Source organism: Papio anubis, chromosome 12 (assembly GCF_008728515.1).
Source record: "Papio anubis isolate 15944 chromosome 12, Panubis1.0, whole genome shotgun sequence".
NCBI classification, from domain to species: Eukaryota; Metazoa; Chordata; class Mammalia; order Primates; family Cercopithecidae; genus Papio; species Papio anubis.
The window spans coordinates 109,112,734-109,131,060 of NC_044987.1; the positions used below are offsets into that span (position 1 = coordinate 109,112,734).

Consider the following 18,327-nt stretch of genomic DNA (forward strand, 5'->3'; position numbering starts at 1 on the left):
ATGGGATCTAATTACACTTAAGAGCTTTTGCACAGCAGAAGAATTTTGCTGCAAAGTGTTAAAGGAAACTAAATATGGTCTGAGAAGGACTCTGTACTTCTACATTTGAGTCCTTGTGGGTGAAGTGTAACCTAACTTAATATACAAAATTAAAAACCTAATTTCAGAGCGTGCACCTGTAACAATACTTGAATGTTGGCCAATCCCAGCAGCCTTACATCACCACTCATAGACTGCTGATGTTCAAACAGTGTTTAAATAAGGCAAACACCCAGTCGACAGCAATCTCACTGTTTCTGTAACTCATTTCCGGTTCTTGGATGTCACTTTAACTTTTCTTCTCTATAAATTTGTTTTGACTGCAAGGCACAGCTGGAACCTCTGTGAATCTGCTGTGATTCTGAAGGCTGCTGGATAGACGAATTGTTCATCGCTCAAACTTCTTTAAATTTAATTCAGCTGAAGTTTTTATTTTATCAGATTGTGTCAGAAGCAGGATCTGAAGTGGAGCTTCCAGTATCCCCAGGAGCACTGAGTAAACACGGAAGGTACCTACAGGATACACTTGTGTCCATTGATCTCTCAGAGCTGCTGAGAATCAAAGGTAAGCTCTCTCTTGCATTTTGGAGTTTCACACATTTGTGTTTTAAGCTCTCTGAGTTTCCTTCAGCAAATCTGTGATCCAAACTGGGTTTGGAGTTGCCACAGAAAATGGACTGGGTCTAGCAATGAATTTGATCTGGGAATTAACTGGCTTGGATCTACTTAGAGGCCACTAACAGCTGACTGGGTCAGAAAATAAGTGGTAGTAAGCAGTAATGTTGCAGAAGTCATAAAATTTGGCTTTGGAAAATTCACAGGGATTTTTGTGTTCTACCCATTTGTTTCATTTTTCTTGTGCACCTAGGTAGGAAAATTCATTGGCTAAGTTAATCAAAACAATCTGAGAGTAAAGCCAGTATTTTGGGTAAAAATGGAGTCCTTAATTTCTGAAAAACCGAGTTCCTTCTGGCTTATACATTAGGCCTGGGAAGCAGCAAAGCCTTACAGAAATGGCAAAATCTTACTAAAGATAACTTAGAGTGGAACATTCCAAATGAAAAAAAGAAATGCATTGAACTACATTTAAAAATGAGGGCTCTCAGTAAGTCCCTTTTGTCTAAGAACCGTTTTGGCACTATGGGATGTCACCTGTTATGCTTTTTGGCATATTTGTAAGATTTCTGAATGTTAATTCAATAGAAGTTTACAGACACGTTTCAAAATTTTTCCTATTTTTTTTTCTTATTTTTGTAATGAAACTGGGACAAATTTCAAAATGGTTATAAATCTGACATATTTGGCCCTAAGGAATTAAAGAAAATCTTTGGCAACTTCTGCTCTGAGGTTTCCAGTCACAACTGTTCTTAGATATTTTCTATTCCAGAAGAAAGAAGACTCCTCGGGCATCTGATGATCAAAATACAAGGAAGAGTTATGATGGTGGCGGTGGTGGACTGTTCTGCTACAGGCATTTGGGAAGCTCACAGAGCTCTGAATATTCACTTTTAATTCATTCCACCATGGAAGAAAGGCATGGGTTTTGGAGCCATTCGTATATGGTTTCAAAATCTGACTCTGGCATTTATCCCTCTAAGAACTTGAGAAGTTTATTTAGTCTCTCTAAGTTTTGGTGTATTAAAAATGAAGATGATACTAACAATACCTACATCATGAGTGTTACTTGAATGGAGATGTGTAAAGTGAATTTTAAATTCATTTGGTCCTTTAACATTTTCCCTCACTTCTTTTCAGAGTTTTTTCTTGGAGGGCTCAAGGACTGAAGCATCCCACAAAATGATTCTACTGGATAATTCCGAGCAGCTGCTGGCCCTATTCGAATCTTTAGCAAGGAGCATTCCTGAGTCCCTGAAGGTGAAGGAACAGTGGGAGGTCGGGGTAAGGGAGTAGGGGTGTTGAGGATAAGAAAATAGGCTCATGATTCTGGTCCTTCCTGATTTTGTGCAGAGGGTTGGAGCTGGGAAACAGGATGGGGTTGGGGACAAAGAAGGCATGTTAAGAGCTGCTGCTTCTCCTTGGGAGCTAGGCCCACTCTGCAGGTTTTGTCCCTCATTTGGAGTGGCGGTGGAAAATGGTGGCTACGAACATAGGTTTGGGGCCAGATTCAACAAATATGCATTGCAAGGTTGCCATTTTTTAGTCGGATATCATTGTGTCTGTTTCTTTAGCTTTCTGTGCGTTTACCTTTGGTCTTTTCATTAATAAAATGGGAATAATATCAGCACCTACCTCTTAAAGTTGTTGTGGACACTGAATGAATCCATACAACATAAGTGCTAAGAACACTACCAAGTGCCCAGCTAGTGCACAGTAGCTCTTTGGCATCACAAGGACACCTACCTGTGAGTTCTGCCTGCTTGCTGGTGACTTCACATCCATCAGTATGGTCCTGGAGATGCTGCTCATCTCACCATCACTGTCCCTTGGCCTTTGTTTCCAGTAGTGTTCCTTGGCCTTTGTTTTTCTCTTACTCTTCACATCCAGATCCCCATCTCTGGGTATCTCAACCTCTCCTAGTCCTTCCCATCCCTCCTTCAGGTGTACGGCTCTGTGTATCACATCAATCACGGGAACCCTTTCAACATGGAGGTGCTGGTGGACTCCTGGCCTGAGTATCTGATGGTTATTACCCGGCCTCAAAAACAGGTAGGCACACAGACAAGGACTGGTAAAGGCAGGCAGGCCCAAAGGGCCTGAGGAACTGACCAGTTCAGACACAAGGGCTGCTTTTATAGGGTGAAAGAAAATGTGAGTATTTTAAAACACTTCTTCAGTACTTGGCACCTTGCATGAGTGCCACATGTTCCTACCCTTCCTGTAAAGCATAAGACTCATCTGGGAAATGGGGTGGAGGGGGAAGGGGAGGAAAAAGACAAGGTTGACACTCGCAGATTAAGGGCCCTTTGAGGTGGCAGGAGTCACCTGCAGGGGCTGAAAGAGGCCAATTTACAGGGAAGGTTGGGTGTCTGAGATATCAGAACAGTGACTTAGAAACAAAAACTAAAGCAGAAGTCTACCAGTAAAAATTATCTCTCAGGGCCAGGCATGGTGAATTATACCTATAATTCCATCACTTTTGGAGGCCCAGTCAGGAGGATCACTTGAGGCCAAGAGTTTGAGACCAGCCTGTGCAACATAGTGAGACCTCATCTCTACAAAAAGTAAACAAAATTAGCAGAGCGTGGTGGTGAATGCCTATTCTCCTAGCTACTAAGGAGGCTGAGGTGGGAGGATGGATTAAGCCCCAGAAGATCAAGGACACAGTGAGCCAAGATCACACCACTGTACTCCATTCTGGGCAAAAGAGTGAGATCCTGTCTTAAAAAAAAAAAAAAGTTACTTCTCAGGAAACAGGGAAGGGACTCATAATTACCGTGTGTCAACTATGTGGAAGCACTTCTCTTGATAGTGAATGTCATCATCAGAAGTATCTTACGAGGGGAGCATTAAATCTCAAATTTAGAGATAAGGAAACGACACTGAGAAATATTAAGTTGCATAGCTGCTGGATTCCTGATGTTAAAGCATTGCCCAATCTGAATTCAAGTTTAGTGGACTCTGTCACTTTTATTAGCTATATAACCATAGGCCCTTCTCTGAGTTTCATCATTTGTTAACATGGGAAAAATAAGAGGAAGTTCTTCAGAGGATTGCAAAAGGTTTAAATGAGACACTGTACATCAAAGACTTAGTACGTAGCACATAATTGTAAATAGTATCTACCATAATTAGCCATTATTGGCTGAGTATATACAAGGAATAAATGATTAAGCTGAAATAGTAACACAAACCTAGGTGTATTTCTTTCCTAAATACTTCCCCTTTGTGTATGTGTGTTTCATGCACATCTGGTTAGTGAACTGAAAAGCCTCATGGCCAGCCCATCTTCATGTGGATATAGATGCTGAATCCCCAGATAATAATAAGCCACTCCAGGTCAAGACTAGTTTGCAAACTGGGTCAGGATTGGGAGGCAGAAAGTGACGAAGTGTTCCTAGCTTGTGGAACAAAGGGGTAAACGGGGTGGGAACCAGGCTGAGCCGAACACCTTCCCTAGGGATGTCCTTTTGATCTCCTGGCTTCCTGCTTAGTTTATTAAATTCCATGATCCAGTTTCTTCAAAGTGTGAGATGCTAAATAACTGTAGGAGGTCAAACAGTTCTTTTTACTTCAGTGACTTTGTATTTATTATGTGCTTTTAAGCAACATAACTATAGCATCAAACCATAACTTTCATGCATTGCTTTGAAAAAGGCTAGTTTTTACAAAGTGAGTCAATAAACAAAAATATTAAGATACAAAAGTTCCACGGCACACATATATGACCAAAAAAAATTGAAAGAATGAAATATGCTGTGATTTGTTTGGAAATACATTTGGAAATACATTCACCTATTCTTATTCCATGCAGGAGATGGAATGTAGGAGAATTTATCTAAAAAAAAAATTATTTTTTTCTTCATTGGTTTTTAATCATAAGATAATATATGCTGATTATAAAAGTGGAAAAATCCAAATGATTTTGAGAAGTTAATAACCTCTCAGCTCCCTTCCACTCCCGTCCTCCTTTCCTACCCCTTGGGGTAATCAGTTTCCTCTCCCATATTAACACACAAAGGGATACTCACTGATGAATTCTTCTGTCATCACTTTTTAATTTGCCCTGTAACTTATGGACATCCTTTTGCATGAAGCAATACAGCACCAATGTATTTGTTTTAATAACTGGTATTCTATAGAGTCAACACAATGCTATTTAGTCAATCATTCTCCTGCTGTTGGGTTCAAATTGTTCATAGTACTTTGCCACTACAAAGACTGCTTCCATAAATATTCTCATATTCATGTCTTTACATCCTGGAAACTTTTAAAATACAATTGATTTCCAAAAGGGATGTCGCCAAATTAGAGTTTATTTTATCATAAGTAGGCACTGCCAGATTACCTTTCCAAAGGATTCCACAATTTAATTTCTATTAGCAATGTGTGCAAGAATTGTTTCCCCACATTCTCACCAGCACTGAATGTTATCCCTCTTTTAATATATACCACACTGGTGGGTGAAAATGGCAACTTATTGTAGATTTAATTTCCATTTTCCTGACTAGTGAGATTCAACATATTATATTTTCTTTTTTTCTTATTATACTTTAAGTTCAAGGGTATATGTGTACAATGTGCAAGTTTGTTACATATGTATACGTGTGCCATGTTGGTGTGGTGCACCCTTTAACTCGTCATTTACATTAGATATATCTCCTAATGCTATCCCTCCCCACTTTGCCCACCCCACGATATTCCCCAGTGTGTGATGTTCCCCACCCTGTGTCCAGGTGTTCTCATTGTTCAGTTCCCACCTATGAGTGAGAACATGAAGTGTTTGGTTTTCTGTCCCTGCCATGGTTTGCTGAGAATGATGGTTTCCAGCTTCATCCATGTCCCTACAAAGGACAAGAACTCATCCTTTTTTTATGACTGCATAGTATTCCATTGTGTATATGTGCCACATTTTCTTAATCCAGTCTGTCATTGATGGACATTTGGGTTGGTTCCAAGTCTTTGCTATTGTGAATAATGCTGCAATAAACATACGTGTGCATGTGTCTGTATAGCAGCATGATTTGCAATCCTTTGGGTCTACACCCAGTGATGGGATGGCTGGGTCAAATGGGATTTCTAGTTCTAGATCCTTGAGGAATCGCCACACTGTCTTCCACAATGGTTGAACTAGTTTACAGTCCCACCAACAGTGTAAAAGTGTTCCTGTTTCTCCACATCCTTTCCAGCACTTGTTATTTCCTGACCTTTTAATGATTGCCATTCTAACAGGTGTGAGATGGTATCTCATTGTGGTTTTGATTTGCATTTCTCTGACAATTAGTGATGATGAGCATTTTTTCCACGTCTGTTGGCTGCATAAATGTCTTCTTTTGAGAAGTGTCTGTTCATATCCTTTGCGCGATTTTTGATGGGGTTGTTTGATTTTTTCTTGTAAATTTGTTTAAGTTTTTGTAGATTCTGGATATTAGCCCTTTGTCAGATGGGTAGATTGTGAAAATTTTCTCCCATTCTGTAGGTTGCCTGTTCACTCTGATGGTAGTTTGGTTTCCTGTGCAGAAGCTCTTTACTTTAATTAGTTCCCATTTATCAATTTTGGTTTGTGTTGCCATTGCTTTTGGTGTTTTAGCTGCTTAAGTCCTTGCCCATGGCTAAGTGTCCTGAAATGGCATTGCCCAGGCTTTCTTTCTAGGGTTTTTATGGTTTTAGGCTCCACATTTGCCTTTAATCCATCTCTTTGATTTAATTTCTTTGCATATGTAAGGGAAGGGATCTGTGCTCTCAGCTTCTACTTATGGCTAGCCAATTTTCCTAGCACCATTTATTAAATAGGGAATCCTTTCTATTTCTTTGTTTCCCTTTAATAGCTTAATAAAGATTAGATAGTTGTAAATGTGCTGCTATTATTTCTGAGGGCTCTGTTCTGTCTCTCTGCATTGGTCTTATATCTCTGTTCTTTTGGTACCAGCAATTCATGCTGTTTTGCTACGTAGCCCTTGTCGTGATAGTTTGAAGTCAGGTAGCATGATGCCTCCAGTATTGTTCTTTTTTGGCTTAGGATTGTCTTGGCAATGCGGGCTCTTTTGCTCTACGTGAATCCTTTTAAAGTAGTTTTTCCAATTCTGTGAAGAGTTATTGGTAGCTTAATGGGGATGGCATTGAATCTATAAATTTACCTTTAAGTGTGGCCATTTTCACTATATTGATTCTCCTTTTCCTATCCATGAGCATGGAACAGTTCTTCCATTTGTTTCAGGTCCTCTCTTTTATTCTTTCCTATTGAGCAGTGGTTTATAGTTCTCCTTGAAGAGGTCCTTCTACATCCTTTGTAAGCTGGATCTTCTAGGCATTTTATTCTCTTGAAGCAATTGTGAATGGGAGTTCACTCATGATTTGACTCTCTGTTTGTCTCGTTATTATGAGCAGGGAATGCTTTGTGATTTTTGTACATTGATTTTGTATCCTGAGATTTGTCAGTTGCTTATCAGCTTGAGGAGATTTCCTTCACCTGAGATTTATGGGGTTTCTAAATATACAATCATGTCATCTGCAACAGGGACAATTTGACTTCCTTTTCCTTTCTAATTGAATACCGCTTTTATTTCTTCCTAAATATGCATGTTGAACAGGAGTGGTGAGAGACGGTGTCCCTATCTTGTGCCAGTTTTCAAAGCAATGCCTATGGAGTCTTGTGCCTGTCTGTGCATGATATTGGCTGTGGGCTCTATTTGAAAACAGCCTTAATACCTTTGAGACATGTCCCATCAATACCGAATTTATTGAGAGTTTTTAGCATGAAGGTCTGTTGAATTTTGTGGAAGGCCTTTTCTGCCTCTATTGAGTTAATCATGTGATTTTTGTCTTTGGTTCTGTTTAGATGATGGATTACGTTTATTGATTTGCATATGTTGAACCAGCCTTGTTTCCCAGGGATGAAGCCAATTTGTTCGTGATGGATAAGCTTTTTGATGTGCTGCTGGATTTGGTTTGCCAGTATTTTATTTAGGATGTTTGCATCAATGTTCATCAGGGATATTGGTCTAAAATTCTCTTTTTTTGTTGTGCCTCTGCCAGGCTTGGTATCAGGATGATGCTGGCCTCGTAAAATGAGTTAGGAAGGATTCCCTCTTTTTCTATTGACTGGAATAGTTTCAGAAGGAATGATACCAGCTCCTGTTTGTACTTCTGATAGAATTTGGGTGTGAATCCATCTGGTTCTGGACTTCTTTTTGGTTGGTAAGCTACTAATTATTGCCTCAATTTCAGAGCCTGTTATTCGTCTATTCAGAGATTCAACTTCTTCCTGGTTTAGTCTTGGGAGGGTGTGTGTGTCCAGGAATTTATTCATTTCTTCTAGATTTTCTAAATTATTTGTGTAGAGGTGTTTATAGTATTCTCTGATGGTAGTTTGTACTTCTGTGGGATTGGTGGTGATACCCCCTTTATAATTTTTTTTTTTTTTTTTTTTTGAGACAGAGACTCGCTCTGTCGCCCAGGCTGGAGACTACAAAGTCTCTTTGTAGGTTTCTGAGGACTTGTTTTGTGAATCTGGGTGCTCCTCTATTGGGTACATATATATTTAGGATAGTTAGCTCTTCTTATTGAATTGAGCCCTTTACCATTATGTAATGGCCTTCTTTTTCTCTTTTGATCTTTGTTGGATTAAAGTCTGTTTTATCAGAGACCAGAATTGCAACCCCTGCTTTTTTCGTTTTCCATTTGCTTGGCAGATCTTCCTCCATGCCTTTATTTTGAGCCTTTATGTGTCTCTGCATGTGAGATGGGTCTCCTAAATACAACACTCTGATGGGACTTGACTCTATCCAATTTGCCAGTCTGTGTCTTTAAATTGGGGCATTTAGAACCATTTACATTTAAGGTTAATATTGTTATGTGTGAATTTGATCCTGTCATTATGATGTTAGCAGGTTGTTTTGCTTGTTAGTTGATGCAGTTTCTTCCTAGCATCAATGGTCTTTACAATTTGGCATGTTTTGGCAGTGGGTGGTACTTGGTTGTTCCTTTCCCATGTTTACTGCCTTTCCAGGAGTTCTGTAAGGCAGGCCTGGTGGTGACAAAAATCTCAGCATTTTGCTTGTCTGTAAAGGATTTTATTTTCTCCTTCACTTATGAAACTTAGTTTGGCTGGATATGAAATTCTGGGTTGAAAAATATTTTTCTTCTAGAATGTTGAATATTGGCCCTACTTCTTCCCGGGGCTTGTAGAGTTTCTGCCAAGAGATCCTCTTGTTAGTCTGATGGGCTTCCCTTTGTAACCTAACCTTTCTCTTGGCTGCCTCTACATTTTCTCCTTCAATTCAACTTTGGTAAATCTGACAATTATGTGTCTTGGAGTTGCTCTTGTCAAGGAGTATATTTGTGGCATCCTCTGTATTTCCTGAATTTGAATATTGGCATGCCTTGCTATGTTGGGGAAGTTCTCCTGGATAATATCCTGAAGAGTGTTTTCCAACCTGGCTCCTTTCTCCCTGTCAGTTTCAGGTACACCAACCTGATGTAGATTTTGTCCTTTCACATAGTCCCATATTTCTTGGAAGCTTTGTTTGTTTCTTTGTGTCCTTTTTTCTCTCAACTTCTTTTCTCATTTTATTTCATTCATTTGACCTTCAATCACTGATACCCTTTCTTTCACTTGATGAAATCGCTACTGAAGCTTGTGCATGCATCATGTAGTTCTTGCGCCATGGTTTTCAGCTCCATCAGGTCATTTAAGGTCTTCTCTTTGCTAGCCATTGGTCTAATCTTTTTCCAAGGTTTTAACTTCTTTGCGATAGGTTCGAACATCCTCCTTTAGCTTGGAGAAGTTGATTATTACCAATCGTCTAAAGCCTTCTTCTCTCAACTTGTCAAAGTCATTCTCCATCCAGCTTTGTTCCATTGCTAGTGAGGAGCTGCATTCCTTTGGAGAAGAGGTGCTCTGAGTTTTAGAATTTTCAGCTTTTCTGCTCTGGTTTCTCCCCATCTTTGTGGTTTTATCTGCCTTTGGTCTTTGATGATGATGACTTACAGATGGGGTTTTGGTGTGGATGTTCTTTCTGTTTGTTAGTTTTCCTTCTTACAGGACCCTCAGCTGCAGGTCTGTTGGAGTTTGTTGGAGGTCCACTCCAGACACTGTTTGCCTGGGTATCACCAGCAGAGGCTGCAGAACAGCAAATATTGTAGAATGGCAAATGTTGTTGCTGCTTGATCCTTCCTCTGGAAGCTTCATCACAGAGGGGCACCCAGATATATGAGGTGTCAGTCGGCCCCTACTGGAAGGTGTCTCCCAGTTAGGCTACCTGGGAGTCAAGGACCCACTTGAGGAGGCAGTCTGTCCATTCTCAGATCTCCAGTTCTCTGCTTCGAGAACCACTACTCTCTTCAAAGCTGTCAGACAGGGACATTTAAGTCTGCAGAAGTTTTTGCTGTCTTTTCTTCAGCTATGCCCTGCCCCCAGAGTTGGAGTCTACAGAGGCAGGCAGGCCTCCTTGAGCTGCGGTGGGCTCCACCCAGTTCAAACTTCCTGACCGCTTTGTTTACCTCCTCAAGCCTCAGCAATGGCAGACGCCCCTCCCCTAGCCTTGCTGCCACCTTGCAGTTCAATCTCAGACTGCTGTGCTAGCAGTGAGCAAGGCTCGTGGGCATGGGACCCTTCGAGCCAGGCGTGGGATACAATCTCCTGGTGTGCCATTTGCTAAGACCATTGGAAAAGCACAGTATTAGGGTGGGAGTGTCCCAATTTTCCAGGTACTGTCTGTCATGGCTTCCCCTGGCCAGGAAAGGGAATTCCCCAATCTCTTGCACTTCCTGGGTGAGGCAATGCCCCTCCCTGCTCTGTGGGCTGCACTCATTGTCTGACAAGCCCCAGTGATATGAGCCCCGTACCTCAGTTGGAAATGCAGAAATCAGCCATCTTCTGCATCACTCATGCTGGGAGCTGTAGACTGGAGTTGTTCCTATTCGGCCATCTTGGAACCTCTTTCTCAACATATTATATTTTCATATATTTATCAGTCATTTGGGGTTTACTTCTGAACTGTTTATATTGTTTGACCATGTTTACACACAGTTTTGTGTCACTCTTAAAATTCTGTGTTTTGGATACCAGGGATACTAACACAAGGTGTATGCTACAAGTTTGTTGCCCAATTTAGAATTATTGTCTATTTTATTGATGGAGATTTTGATATGAAGAAATTTTTAATTTTCATGTAATCAAATATATTTTTCACTATGACTTCTGAGGTTTGATTTATTTTATTAATAATTAGGAAGATTTTTTCCAACTCCAAGATCATACAAGTGTTTTCTTATTTTGTCTTACAGGAAGTTAATTTTTACTTTTGATATTTTGATCTTCATTCTATTTGGAATATATTTTTGAATAGCATGAATTAACATTCTTTTATATTTGTCTTCCTTATGGCTTGCAAATTATGTTAGTACTATTTATTAAATAAGTCATTCCATTACTAAAACATAAATGTCTATTTTGTCATATAACATGTCTATATATTTTTGTATCTATTTCTGTGTTTGATTCTAGTCTTTTCTCATGCTGTTTCATTGTTTTTGTGGTAAATTTTAATATCTAATCAAACAAATCACCCCTCACCAATCTTTTTCTTACTTTCTTATTTCTTATAAACTTAAGAGCTATATGAACATAACCTGATTTTTCCAGTTCCCCACCACCTATGACAACTAACTATTGCAATTGTGATTGGTATTGGAGGAGTTTTTTTAGGCAATTGTGGAGGGATTAATATTTTTTGTGATAAATCTTTTCATCTAGATATATGGTCTCTTTCTCACTTTTTTCAGCTTCTGTTCTAGGTCATCTAGTAAAATGTAAGTGTTTTCCTGTGGTCAACTACCTGATTTTCCATTAAGATTATCCTTCAGTATTTTATACTATCTGTTAAGACTATTGAATTATTTTTCCTTTTCTATTTTAGAGCATTATTATTTTGTTATTGATTTTTATTTGCATTCTTGATTTCCAAATATGTCACACTATTCTTTAATCTCCTGTTTGTTTGTGTAGGGTGTTATTTGATTTTGTTTTATGTCGAAGTCTCTTGGATTTTCTAAATGCATAATACTATAATCTACAAACAAGGTAATTTGCTCCTTCATTGACAATATTTGTATGGGTTTTTAGATTCTTGCCTTATTGCATAATGTACAATTTAAGAAAACAGTACCAACTAACAATAATAATAGTTCTCTCCTTGTCTCATTCCTGATTTTAATGAAATAGCTGTAACAACTTACATTTGGAATTACATTTCATTCTGCCTTTACAGGTTTAGAGCATTTTCCTGTTCTTCCTACTTTCATAGAACATATATTTAGAATGGAGGGTACATTTTATGTTCTTTCATTTTTGTCTTTTCTTTTTGGCAATTTATATAGTCATATAATTTTTCCTCCTTTAATTTATTACACTGAAAGATCTTCTAGTTAAAGCCATACTGGCCTTTCTAAAACAAACTGTTCATGTTCACATTCTTTTGATATAGTACTGAATATTTTATTAGTAAACAAACAGGGGATTAAAAAATAGTGTGATATATTTGGAAATCAAGAATGCAAATAAAAATCAATAACGAAATAATAATACTCTAAAATAGAATTTTTGCATCTGTATTCATAAGGAAATATGGACAATAGCTCTCTTTTTGTTATTTCTTTACCAGATTTGGCATTAAGATCTTTTCATCTGTTACCAAAATCTACTATTAAAATTATGTGTTTGTTTTTCACTTATGTAGAATTTAAACATAAAATAATCTGATTTTGGCTACTTTTTATTTTTTAATTTCATCTTCCCTTTCCAATATAGGGGGTACACGTGCAGATTTGTTACATGGGAATATTGCGAATATTGGGTCTTGCAGTACAAAGAGATACCATCATGCTGGTAGTGAGCATAGTACCCAACAGGTAGTTTTCTAACCCAGCACCTTTCTTTCCACCTTCTAGTGGTCCACAGTGTCTACTATTATTCCCACATGTGTGTCCATGTGTGCTCAATACTTAGCTCCCAGTTATAGGTGAGAAAATGTGATATTTGGTTTTCTGTTCCAGCATTAATTTTCTTAGGATTATTGTACTGTGGAAAATAGTCTGGAAATTTCTTAGAGAACTTAAAACAAAGTTACCATTTGACCCAGCAATTCCATTACTAGGTAAATACCAAAAAGAAAATGAATCATTCCACCAAAATGACACATGCATTTGCATGTTCATTGCTGCGCTGTTCACAATAGCAAAGACATGGAATCAACCCAGGTGCGCATCAATGGTAGATTGGATAAAGATAACTGGCACATATATTCCTATGGAATATTACACAGTGATAAAAGAGAAAAAAACATGTCCTTTGTAGCAACATGGATGGAGCTGCAGACCATAATCCTTATCCACTTTTTAAATGGTAGATGTTTAATATAATTTCTGATTTTCCTATTAGTTTGTTGAGGTTTTCTGTTTTTTTTGAAGGTCATTTTGATAGTTTATCTTTGAGGGATAACATCCATTTTTTTTTATCAGTAAATATGTTGTCCTGGAGTAGCATATAATCTTCTATTATAATTCTTTTGTTCTTTTCTCTGTTTCTGTTCTCATGTCTCATACTCTATTCTTTTTTTTTTTCGCTTTTTTCTCTTTCTCTCATATCTCCTTTATAAGCCTTACAAGAAATTTATCTCTCTCATCTTCTATCTTTCTTTTTGCCATTTAAAAAAGAAACTTTTGGCTTTATATACCCTTTGAACTATGACTTGTTCTCCATTTCATTATATATAGCTTTCATTTTTATAAATTGTTCCACTTGTTTTTTTCTAGTTTACTTTGATATTCTTTTTATAATGCCTTGAATATTTACTGGGCTGTTTTTGGTCATTCTTTTAAAATTGGGTCTTTTAAAACATCTACTCTTTTAAATTTGCTGAGGTTTTAGTTTTGGCCATATTCAGGAACTTACATTTATAAAAGCATTCTCAAATTCTTGAAGGTTTCTAAAATTAGTTACACTATTTTCTCTTTTACTCTTTAACTATACAATTTCCAACATAATATTAATATACTCACTGCTAAAACTCTCACATTTATTGTTTATATCTCCAGTGAGAAATAGATACTCATCTTCACATCAAGTTTGTGGCTTGCCAGAAAGGGATTATAAGTCTCTTTCTTTCAAACCCAAGAGTCTAACACCATATAAATTACCCAGAGTGCTAACAAAAATTCAGTTACTTCACTCTACTTTGTGGGCTTCTGGCTGTAAAGCCAGTGTCACTCTTCGAATAGGCTGATATCGTGTAGCCTTGGGGAAAGGCAATGTCTCGTTAATGCTTACATTCACTAAAATATCTTGCCCAAGCCCTAGACACTGTAGATTCTAGGACACTATAGATTCTAGGTGTCCAGTGAAACAGTAGGCACTAAAACTTAGAGAAATCATGGTTACATTTATTCTGATCCAAGTTTGAGGACTTAATCCTAGCAACAAAGACTCACTACAACCCAGAATGTGTCTCACAGGAGGTTATATATATAACAGAAGGATGGATACGTGTGGCCCAGGGGGTGACAGAAGCAGGGAGAGAAGCAATTGTTGCAATCTTCTGAATTTGCTGGGTACTTGGTGGTGCTATATGTAAAATAAGTTAAGGGTGCAGTTGAGTGGGTAGAGAGAAAGGTGAGGCATCTTACGGCCTGATGGAGGGTGACTGATTTCATCCTGTCTTTGTTCTGTATCTAATAAACAGGTTTATAACTATTACCTCTCAGTGTTAAGTATTTAACAAACTCCAGTTACACAGGTAAGAGGTCAGCAGTAGCTTATAGGTCTAGGTTTTATTATCCGTGTGCCCAACTGCAGCCATCATGGGCCAGTGTCAAAATTTTCTTTTGAATTTTCATTTTTCTGATAATTGCAATCAGTGAGAGGTGAAGAAATAGTTCAAGGGAATGATCTGACCTTTCACCATCCTATACAGGAGATGACTGATGACATGGATTCATACACAAATGTATATCGTATATTCTCCAAAGACCCTCAAAAATCACAAGAAGTTTTGAAAAATTGTGAGATCATCAACTGGAAACAGAGACTCCAAATCCAAGGTAAAGAGTCTGGAAGAAATGGGAAAGCAGCAGTGCTTCTCAAATTGTGTCTTCAACTAATGCCATTAGTATCACCTGAGAGCTCATTAGAAATGTAAATTCATAGAAACTCTGGGAGCTGGGAGAGGTAGAGCAATCTGTGGTGTGACAAGGACTCTGTCTGATTGTGGTGTAAACTCAAGTCTGAGAACGACTAAGCACTGAGATATTAATCAGGTGGGAGCAGTGTAAGTAGAGAACTCCATGTCTGACAATATTGCTTTCTTGCCTTTCTTCCCAGGTCTTCAGGAAAGTTTAGGTGAGGGGATAAGAGCAGCTGCATTTTCAAAGTCAGTGAAGGTAGAGCATTCGACAGCAGTCCTCTTGGTTACGGAAGATATTCTGAAGCTCAATGCCTCCAATGAAAGCAAGTTTCGAAGCTGGGCTGAGACAGGCCACCCAGATGATGACTTTGAAAGGTACAAAAACATATGCTAATCATTTATAATTGCTATTCCTTGTACATTTTTGTAATTCACATACATCAGTTTTGGAATGAAGAGAGGATGAATTCATTCCTAGGGATGAATAAAGATTGTCAAAGGTCAAAATATGCAACTTTGCACTGGTGGGTCTTTAAAGAAAAAGAGGTCCTGGGATCCCTAGATTGGGATGGCACCCAGAAATTACAGGAGTGGGATCAAAGCTTTTGTCTTTCTTTATGTTTTCTACAGGGAAATTCCCAACTTTAAGTATGGCCAACTGGATGTGTCTTATTCCGGGTTGGTAAATGACAACTGGGAGCGAGGGAAGAATGAGAGGAGCCTGCGCTACATCAAGCGCTGCATAGGAGCCCTGCCAGCAGCCTGTATGCTGGGACCAGAGGGGGCCCCAGTCGCATGGCTAACCATGGACCCTTCTTGTGAAGTAGGAATGGCCTACAGCGTGGAAAAATACCGAAAGACAGGCAAAATGGCACAGGTGATGGTGCGATACAAGAAGTATCTGCTTCAGAAGAATATTCCATTTTACATCTCTGTGCTGGAAGAAAATGAACGCTCCCGCAGCTCTGCGAAGGCGGCGGGTTTCTTTGAGGCCTCCTGTGAGTGGCACCAATGGACCTGCTACCCACAGAATCTAGCTCCATTTTAGACAATGAAGCTGCTTAGCAATTTGGGCAAGCCATCTCTTAATATTAAAGCAGACACCACAGAATAGCTTTCTTCACTTACAAATGTCGATTGGGCATTTGTGATACGGCAGGAACTCTTTCTCACATGGAGACTTGATGTTAAAAGACACAGCCATGCTCTTGAGGAGCTTACAATCCAGGCTGGAGGCAGGGGAGGGTATAGTCTTTAAATATGCTTAAGAGTTCTAGGGAAGGACGGGGTTACCAGTAAACATGTAACTAGAAAGCCAGGCTCAGTTCTTACCTCTGGGAATCAGAACTCTTTATGAAACTTGGTTGATAGAATCTACTATCTGGAAGATAAATAAAGAACTTTAATAAAATTGTCAACAGAATATACCTAATTTATATTGATACTTTATTGGAAATAAATACCACTGCTATGTATGGATTTATGACGCAATGGTGACACTAAAGAATGGAATCCATCTCTTAGTTTAGTGACTAGCAAGGTGTCAAAGGTGAAGCCTCAGACAAATGGCCTTCCTAGGCTACCTTTCATCATTGTTATGCAGAATAGGATCTCCAGAGAATCAAGTGGGCTGGCCTTGAGGCCTCTGCTATGGAAATGATATTTGTTTTGCCTCGTTTCTCCTACTCTTTCTCATTTCCTCATCATTAGTGAAGCATGGCACAGGACAAGGTGTTGCCTGTGAGTCCAGTTATAAGTTCAGCTTTTAGTGTTTGCAGCACTAATATCTTAAGGGGTCATGAGCATTCTGGGGAGAAGTGACCACTAAAGTGAAGACTGAAGAGTGAGTAAGAGTGAGCCAGATAAAAAAATCAGAAAAATCCAGATGATGGAAAGGACACGTGCCATGCACTATCATAATAACTTTCTAATTGAACACTTATATTATAATGTCTGAATCCCTGATTTCAAAAAAAAAAAAAAATGCACTTCATGAAGAAACCATGGCCTCATTTGGCTCTGCTCTCGCACCCTGACATTGGAACTTGGATTACTGTGAATATTGCAGCTATAGCAAAAAGGAAAAAAAAATGGCATTTTTATTCTTTCTGATAGTCTAGAATTTAAAAAAATAAAGAAATTTTAATACAATTGGCTTTTGGAGTAAAGTCTGCCAGTATTAACCAACAACTATCCTCATATCTCCATAAAAAATAAATGTCCACAAAATTGAATGTTTATACTTGATGCGATTTAAAAGTGTGTAATTCCAGCACCTAAAGAATTCTGTAGGTCATGGAGCTTTTAGAAAACTCCAATTCATCTTGGAAGGCTGTGGTAGATATGTTACAGCTTAGTATGAATCAATCCAATCAGATTTCTAAACTCCTAAGACCTGACTGATTTGTTACATTGACTGAAATGAAAGCATGGTCTGAGAAAGAGAGGAAACATGTCATTTGGGATTTCTAAGGGTGGAAAATTCTGACAAAAAAAAATAAACTCAGGAACTTGGGTAATATAAAAACTGCTATATTTTGGCACTCAAGAGGCAAAAGCTAATACAGATGACGAAAGAACGCAAAGCAAATAAAATTTGCCTATTTCAAAATGATGCCTCTGGGCATGTCCTGTATCCAGAAGAGGATGTTCATTCAGGATCTGGGGCTCAGGTCATCTTAGCACAGCCCAGCTGGCAACTTCCCTCCTCTGCCTCTTCCCTGAATGCAAGCCAGCTTCCCTTATCTAGCCCTTCATGGTCCTGTTGAGATAGTGATTCCTAAACCTTATCATATACTTGGATTGAAACAACAAGTAAGCGTGGGAAAGAGGAAAGAGGAGTTCTAAAATATGGCAAAAATAAGTCCAAAATTATTAATAAACACACTAAAAAAGAATGGAGTAATGTTCCTATAAAAATATATGAGTTTCATACTGAGTTAAAAACAAAGTTCAAGAAGCATGCATTACTCAGCTCTGGCTGTCATAACAAAATTTCATAGACAGAGTGGCTTACACAACAGAAATTGATTTCTCACTCTTCTGGAAACTGGGAAGTGATATGACAAGGCTCTAGTGAGGTAAGTTGCCTTCTGAGTCCTCTTCTCTCAGCTTGTTGATGGATGCTAGCTCTTTGTGTCCTCACATGATGGAGACAGAGGAGAGCTCAGACTCTCTTCCTTTTCTTAGAAAGACTTAATTCCATCATGGGGGCTCCACCCTCATAACTTAATCTAAACCCAATTACTTGTCAAAGGCCCACCTCCAAGGGCATTGGGAGTTGAGTCTTCAACATATGAATTTGGGGGTCACTGTCAGTACCTAAGAAAGCATATCTCAAATAAACAACACACAAGGGTTCACAGAAAGGAAAAGGATATACTAAATGAATGTGAAACTGAAAAGTAAAGTTATACCATCAATACTAGGCAAAATAGAACGTAAGATGAACATCTGATAAATACAGAATTCTCCCACAACACAGGTCATG

At 38.6% G+C, this 18,327-nt stretch overlaps 1 protein-coding gene across 2 annotated transcripts; it reads left to right on the top strand.

Annotated features, from left to right (window-relative positions):
- Positions 1-278: 278 nt before the first annotated feature.
- Positions 279-17,054, top strand: LOC101025091 (glycine N-acyltransferase-like protein 1). 2 transcript variants are annotated; one of them, XM_003909797.5, is made up of 6 exons: positions 279-604; positions 1,795-1,914; positions 2,599-2,706; positions 14,628-14,754; positions 15,035-15,212; positions 15,468-17,053. In XM_003909797.5, the coding sequence occupies exons 2-6, from the start codon at positions 1,837-1,839 to the stop codon at positions 15,883-15,885; spliced, it is 909 nt and encodes a 302-aa protein (XP_003909846.2). In that variant the 5' UTR covers positions 279-604; positions 1,795-1,836; the 3' UTR covers positions 15,886-17,053. The 2 variants fall into 2 exon arrangements, with proteins under 2 accessions (XP_003909846.2, XP_009184243.2); XM_009185979.4 differs by lacking the exon at positions 2,599-2,706 and having other exon boundaries at positions 282-604; positions 15,468-17,054.
- The last annotated feature ends 1,273 nt before the right edge of the window (positions 17,055-18,327 follow it).